At 50.5% G+C, this 7,500-nt stretch overlaps 2 protein-coding genes across 2 annotated transcripts; both read left to right on the forward strand.

Moving 5' to 3' along the window:
• Positions 1–3,689: 3,689 nt before the first annotated feature.
• Positions 3,690–6,074, forward strand: LOC139424110 (growth factor receptor-bound protein 2-like). The gene is made up of 2 exons (XM_071175807.1): positions 3,690–3,831; positions 5,721–6,074. The coding sequence occupies exons 1-2, from the start codon at positions 3,733–3,735 to the stop codon at positions 5,898–5,900; spliced, it is 279 nt and encodes a 92-aa protein (XP_071031908.1). The 5' UTR covers positions 3,690–3,732; the 3' UTR covers positions 5,901–6,074.
• LOC139423630 (uncharacterized) lies at positions 5,989–6,657 on the forward strand. Its single transcript, XM_071175216.1, has one exon. The coding sequence runs from the start codon at positions 5,989–5,991 to the stop codon at positions 6,655–6,657; it is 669 nt and encodes a 222-aa protein (XP_071031317.1).
• The last annotated feature ends 843 nt before the right edge of the window (positions 6,658–7,500 follow it).

Raw genomic sequence — 7,500 nt, forward strand, 5'->3', positions numbered from 1 at the left:
CAGAGAGAGAAAGAGAGAGACAGAGACAGAGAGAGAGACAGAGAGAGAGAGACAGAGAGAGAGAGAGAGAGAGAAAGAGACAGAGAGAGAGAAAGAAAGAAAGAAAGCCCATCTATAATTTAGCCCAAACAACTACCTCATCCCCATACTGTATTTATTTATTTATCTTGCTCCTTTGCACCCCAGTATCTCTACCTGCACATTCATCTTCTGCCGATCTACCATTCCAGTGTTTAATTGCTATATTGTAATTACTTTGCCACCATGGCCTTACTGGGTATATAGGAACATTAGCCTGCTGGCCTTACTGAGTCTATAGGAACATTAGCCTGCTGGTCTTACTGGGTCTAAAGGAACATTAGCCTGCTGGTCTTACTGAGTCTATAGGAACATTAGCCTGCTGGTCTTACTGAGTCTATAGGAACATTAGCCTGCTGGTCTTACTGGGTCTATAGGAACATTAGCCTGCTGGCCTTACTGGGTCTATAGGAACATTAGCCTGCTGGCCTTACTGAGTCTATAGGAACATTAGCCTGCTGGTCTTACTGGGTCTATAGGAACATTAGCCTGCTGGTCTTACTGGGTCTATAGGAACATTAGCCTGCTGGTCTTACTGGGTCTATAGGAACATTAACCTGCTGGTTTAACTGAGTCTATAGGAACATTAGCCTGCTGGTCTTACTGAGTCTATAGGAACATTAGCCTGCTGGTCTTACTGGGTCTATAGGAAAATTAGCTCAAGCTCTTTAGGAGGGATATCACACCTGGCTCAAATGATTGTCAAGTTCTGTTTTTCCTGCTGAGGGTTGCCCTATACCTGAGGGGAGTAGGTCAAAGTCCAGGAACAGGGGGTGGCTTGGGGAGGGTCCTGACCTTAAACTACCAGAGGAGAGTAGGTCGACGTCCAGGGACAGGGTCCTGACCTTAAACTACCAGAGGGGAGTAGGTCAACGTCCAGGGACAGGGGGTACCTTGGGGAGGGCCCTGACCTTAAAGATCTCATCCAGGCCTGTCTGTTTGACTCCAAGTACCTTGGGGAGGGCCCTGACCTTAAAGATCTCATCCAGGCCTGTCTGTTTGACTCCAAGTACCTTGGGGAGGGCCCTGACCTTAAAGATCTCATCCAAGCCTGTCTGTTTGACTCCAAGTACCTTGGGGAGGGCCCTGACCTTAAAGATCTCATCCTGTCTGTTTGACTCCAAGTACCTTGGGGAAGACCCTGACCTTAAATAGCTCATCCATGCCTGTCTGTTTGACTCCAAGTACCTTGGGGAGGGCCCTGACCTTAAACTACCAGAGGAGAGTAGGTTAACGTCCAGGGACAGGGCCCTGACCTTAAACTACCAGAGGAGAGTAGGTCAACGTCCAGGGACAGGGGGTACCTTGTGGAGGGCCCTGACCTTAAAGATCTCCTCCAGGCCTGTCCTTTAGACTCCTAGTACCTTGGGGAGGGCCCTGACCTTAAAGATCTCATCCAGGCCTGTCTGTTTGACTCCAAGTACCTTGGGGAGGGCCCTGACCTTAAAGATCTCATCCAAGCCTGTCTGTTTGACTCCAAGTACCTTGGGGAGGGCCCTGACCTTAAAGATCTCATCCAGGCCTGTCTGTTTGACTCCAAGTACCTTGGGGAGGGCCCTGACCTTAAAGATCTCATCCAGGCCTGTCTGTTTGACTCCAAGTACCTTGGGGAGGGCCCTGACCTTAAAGATCTCATCCAAGCCTGTCTGTTTGACTCCAAGTACCTTGGGGAGGGCCCTGACCTTAAAGATCTCTTCCAAGCCTGTCTGTTTGACTCCCAGTACCTTGGGGAGGGCCCTGAACTTAAACATCTCTTTGGTCTTGTTGGGCCCAGGTCTGACAGAATCTGTGCAGAAGATCTAGGTACTGCTGTAGGCGTTCCTTGGTTGGGGACAGAAGCACCAGATCATTAGCAAACAGTAGACAGTTGACTTCAGATTCTAGTAGGGTGAGGCCGGGTGCTGCAGACTGTTCTAGTGCCCTCGCTAATTCGTTGATATATATGTTGAAGAGGGTGGGGCTTAAGCTGCATCCCTGTCTCACCCCACGGCCTTGTGGGAAGAAATGTGCGTGTGATTTTTGCCGATTTTAACTTGTTGTTTGTGTACATGGATTTTACAATGTCGAATGTTTTACCCCCAACACCACTTTCCATCAATTTGTATAGCAGAACCTCATGCCAAATTGAGTCGAAGGCTTTTTTGAAATCAACCAAGCATGAGAAGACTTTGCCTTTGTTTTGGTTTGTTTGGTTGTCAATTAGGGTGTGTAGGGTGAATACATGGTCTGTTGTACGGTAATTTGGTAAAAAGCCAATTTGACATTTGCTCAGTACATTGTTTTCATTGAGGAAATGTACGAGTCTGCTGTTAATGATAATGCAGAGGATTTTCCCAAGGTTACTGTTGACGCATATTCCACGGTAGTTATTGGGGTCAAATTTATCTCCACTTTTGTTGATTGGGGTGATCAGTCCTTGGTTCCAAATATTGGGGAAGATGCCAGAACTAAGGGTGATGTTAAAGAGTTTTAGTATAGCCAATTGGAATTTGTTGTCTGTATATTTTATCATTTCATTGAGGATACCATCAACACCACAGGCCTTTTTGGGTTGGAGGGTTTTTATTTTGTCCTGTAACTCATTCAAGGTAATTGGAGAATCCAGTGGGTTCTGGTAGTCTTTAATAGTTGATTCTAAGATCTGTATTTGATCATGTATATGTTTTTGCTCTTCATTCTTTGTTATAGAGCCAAAAAGATTGGAGAAGTGGTTTACCCAGACATCTCCGTTTTGGACAGATAAATATTTGTGTTGTTGTTCCTCTCTCTCTCTCTCTCTCTCACTCTCTCTCTCTCTCTCTCTCTCTCTCTCTCCCCTCACTGGGAAACATGTGTTAACATTGCCAAAGCAAGTGAGGTAGATAATATACAAAAGTGAAATAAACAATTAAAATGAACTGTAAACATTACACATGCAGAAGTTTCAAAACAATAAAGACATTATAAATGTCATATTACGTATATATACAGTGTTGTAACAATGTACAAATGGTTAAAGTACACAAGGGAAAATGTCTCACTCTCCCTCTCTCTCTCTTCCTCCCCCTTTCTCCCCCTCTCTCTCTCTCTCTCTCTCTCTCTCTCTTCCTCCCCCGTCTCCCTCTCTCTCTTCCTCCCCCTTTCTCCATCTCTCTCTTCCACCTCTCCCTCTCTCCGCCCCTCTCTCCCTCTCTCCGCCGCTCTCTCCCTCTCTCTCTTCCACCTCTCTCTCTTCCTCCTCCCCCTCCCCCTCTCTCTCTCTTTCTCCCCCCTGTCTCCCTCTCTTCCTCCTCTCTCTCTCTTCCTCCCCCCTTTCTCCCTCTCTCTCTTCCTCCTCCCCCTCTCTCTCTCTCTCTTTCTCCCCCCTGTCTCCCTCTCTTCCTCCTCTCTCTCTCTCTTCCTCCCCCCTTTCTCCCTCCCTCTCTTCCTCCTCTCTCTCTCTCTTCCTCCCCCCTTTCTCCCTCTCTCTCTTCCTCCTCTCTCTTCCTCCTCTCTCTCTCTTCCTCCTCTCTCTCTCCCTCTCTCTTCCCCTCTCTCTCTTCCTCCTCTCTCTCTCTCCCTCTCTCCGCCCCTCTCTCCCTCTCTCCGCCCCTGTCTCCCTCTAGTTACGGGGACCATGTGCAGCACTTCAAGGTGCTCCAGGACAGGTCAGGACAGTACTTTGTTTGGGAGGAGATGTTCTTCTCTCTGAATCAGATGGTGGAGTTTTACCATAGCAACAGCATCGCCAAGGAGGGAACCGTCTTCCTACGAGACCCAGAACACAATGCCAGGGTAACAACTTATCATATCAATTCAATTGCAATTCATATCTCTAGCTCCCTCTCTCTACATTCCTCTCTACCCCTTTCTCTCTCCCTCTCTCTACCTCTCTCTCTTTCTCTCTCGCTACCTCCCTCTCTCTACCTTCCTCTCTACCCCCCGCTCTCTCTCTCTATACCTCTCTCTCTTTCTCTCTCGCTTCTTCCCTCTCTCTACCTTCCTCTCTCTCTTTCTCTCTCTCTCTCTTTCTACCTCTCTCTACCTCTTTCTCTCCCTCTCCATTCTGCTACTTCTCTCTCTATGTCTCTACCCCTCCTCTCTCTCTCTAGCTCTTTCTCCCTCTCTTTCTCTTATTAGATAGCCTGGTCTGAACAGTACTAGCCTGGTCTGAACAGTACTAGCCTGGTCTGAACAGTACTAGCCTGGTCTGAACAGTACTAGACTGGTCTGAACAGTACTAGCCTGGTCTGAACAGTACTAGCCTGGTCTGAACAGTACTAGCCTGGTCTGAACAGTACTATCCTGGTCTGAACAGTAATAGCCTGGTCTGAACAGTACTAGCCTGGTCTGAACAGTACTAGCCTGGTCTGAACAGTACTAGCCTGGTCTGAACAGTACTAGCCTGGTCTGAACAGTACTAGACTGGTCTGAACAGTACTAGACTGGTCTGAACAATACTAGCCTGGTCTGAACTGTACTAGACTGGTCTGAACAGTACTAGCCTGGTCTGAACAGTACTAGCCTGGTCTGAACAGTACTCGACTGGTCTGAACAGTACTAGCCTGGTCTGAACAGTACTAGCCTGGTCTGAACAGTACTAGCCTGGTCTGAACAGTACTAGCCTGGTCTGAACAGTACTAGCCTGGTCTGAACAGTACTAGCCTGGTCTGAACAGTACTAGCCTGGTCTGAACAGTACTAGACTGGTCTGAACAGTACTAGCCTGGTCTGAACAGTACTAGCCTGGTCTGAACAGTACTAGCCTGGTCTGAACAGTACTAGCCTGGTCTGAACAGTAATAGCCTGGTCTGAACAATACTAGCCTGGTCTGAACAGTACTAGCCTGGTATGAACAGTACTAGCCTGGTCTGAGCAATACTAGCCTGGTCTGAGCAATACTAGCCTGGTCTGAACAGTACTAGCCTGGTCTGAACATTACTAGCCTGGTCTGAACAGTACTAGCCTGGTCTGAACAGTACTAGCCTGGTCTGAGCAATACTAGCCTGGTCTGAACAGTACTAGCCTGGTCTGAACAGTACTAGCCTGGTCTGAACAGTAATAGCCTGGTCTGAACAGTACTAGCCTGGTCTGAACAGTACTAGACTGGTCTGAACAGTACTAGACTGGTCTGAACAGTACTAGCCTGGTCTGAGCAATACTAGCCTGGTCTGAGCAATACTAGCCTGGTCTGAACAGTACTAGCCTGGTCTGAACATTACTAGCCTGGTCTGAACAGTACTAGCCTGGTCTGAACAGTACTAGCCTGGTCTGAACAGTACTAGACTGGTCTGAACAGTACTAGCCTGGTCTGAGCAATACTAGCCTGGTCTGAGCAATACTAGCCTGGTCTGAACAGTACTAGCCTGGTCTGAACAGTACTAGCCTGGTCTGAACAGTACTAGCCTGATCTGAACAGTACTAGCCTGATCTGAACAGTACTAGCCTGGTCTGAACAGTACTAGCCTGGTCTGAGCAATTCTAGCCTGGTCTGAGCAATACTAGCCTGGTCTGAACAGTACTAGCCTGGTCTGAACAGTACTAGCCTGGTCTGAACAATATTAGCCTGGTCTGAACTGTACTAGCCTGGTCTGAACAGTACTAGCCTGTTCTGAACTGTACTAGCCTGGTCTGAGAAGTGCATTGCATCAGCAGGTCTAACCCTCTCCTGGACCCCCCCTCCAGCACCCCCACCACGCCCATGCTCTGTTTGACTTCACCCCCCACCACCCCTCCCAGCTACGCTTCCTCCGCGGTGATTTCATCGACCTGCTCGACTGTTCCGATCCGCTGCGCTGGAGAGGCCGTTGTCATGGACGCGTTGGATTCTTCCCTCCGGAGTATGTCCAGGCCGTCTACCAATGACCACGCCCCATCTGCCCCGCCCCCATCTACAACGGACCCCACCCCCATCTGCCCTGCCCCATCTACAACGAACCCCACCCCATCTACAATGGACCCCACCCCCATCTGCCCCGCCCCATCTACATGGACCCCACCCCCATATGCCTCCATCTACAACGGACCCCACCCCATCTACAACGGACCCCACCCCCATCTGCCCCGCCCCATCTACAACGGACCCCACCCCCATCTGCCCCGCCCCATCTACAATGGACCCCACCCCATCTACAACGGACCCCACCCCCATCTGCCCCGCCCCATCTACAACGGACCCCACCCCCATCTGCCCCCATCTACAACGGACCCCACCCCATCCGCCCAGCCCCATCTACAACAGACCCCACCCCCATCTGCCCCGCCCCATCTACAATGGACCCCACCCCCATCTGCCCCCATCTACAACGGACCCCATCCCCATCTGCCCTGCCCCATCTACAATGGACCCCACCCCCATCTGCCCCCATCTACAACGGATCCCAACCCCATCTGCCCCCGCCCCCATCTACCAATGACCCCGCCCCATCTACAATGGACCCCAACCCATCTACAACGGACCCCAATGACACAGCCCCATCTACCAATGACCCCACCCCATCTACAATGGACCCCTGCTCCCCCATCTGCCCCAGCCCCCATCAACCACTGCCCCGCCCCATCTACCACTGACCTGTCAATCAAACTACTGACTCCACCCCCATCTACCACTGACCTGTCATGATTGAACACAGACTCTGGGACTGGGACAGACCATATTAAAATGAGAAGGGAGACAGAAAGACGGAGAGACTGGAGAGAGACAGCAACTGGAGAGAGACTGGAGAGAGACAGCAACTGGAGAGAGACTGGAGAGAGACAGCAACTGGAGAGAAACCGGAGAGAGACAGCAACTGGAGAGAGACTGGAGAGAGACAGCAACTGGAGAGAGACTGGAGAGAGACAGCAACTGGAGAGAGACTGGAGAGAGACAGCAACTGGAGAGAGACTGGAAAGAGACAGGAGAGAGACTGGAGAGAGACTGGAGAGAGACAGCAGCTGGAGAGAGACTGGAGAGAGACAGCAACTGGAGAGAGACTGGAGAGAGACAGCAGCTGGAGAGAGACTGGAGAGAGTCAGCACCTGGAGAGAGACAGAGGAAAAAATGTAATCAGGGAGACATGAGAGGACACAGAGACTGAGGAGCCTCCAGGAGACAGCCATCTCACTGTGGATAAGGACCAGAAACTGAGGAGCCTCCAGGAGACAGCCATCTCACTGTGGATAAGGACCAGAGACTGAGGAGCCTCCAGGAGACAGCCATCTCACTGTGGATAAGGACCAGAGACTGAGGAACCTCCAGGAGACAGCCATCTCACTGTGGATAAGGACCAGAGACTGAGGAGCCTCCAGGAGACAGCCATCTCACTGTGGATAAGGACCAGAGACTGAGGAGCCTCCAGGAGACAGCCATCTCACTGTGGATAAGGACCAGAGACTGAGGAGCCTCCAGGAGACAGCCATCTCACTGTGGATAAGGACCAGAGACTGAGGAGCCTCCAGGAGACAGCCATCTCACTGTGGATAA

This window comes from Oncorhynchus clarkii, chromosome 13 (assembly GCF_045791955.1).
Source record: "Oncorhynchus clarkii lewisi isolate Uvic-CL-2024 chromosome 13, UVic_Ocla_1.0, whole genome shotgun sequence".
Lineage (NCBI taxonomy): Eukaryota > Metazoa > Chordata > Actinopteri > Salmoniformes > Salmonidae > Oncorhynchus > Oncorhynchus clarkii.

Coding starts and splice junctions, on each gene's coding strand:
- LOC139424110 (XM_071175807.1), top strand. CDS start 3,733: ATGTTCTTCTCTCTGAATCAGATGGTGGAGTTTTACCATAGCAACAGC. Junction 3,832..5,720: donor ACCCAGAACACAATGCCAGG/GTAACAACTTAT, acceptor CCCCCCCTCCAG/CACCCCCACCACGCCCATGC.
- LOC139423630 (XM_071175216.1), top strand. CDS start 5,989: ATGGACCCCACCCCCATCTGCCCCGCCCCATCTACATGGACCCCACCC.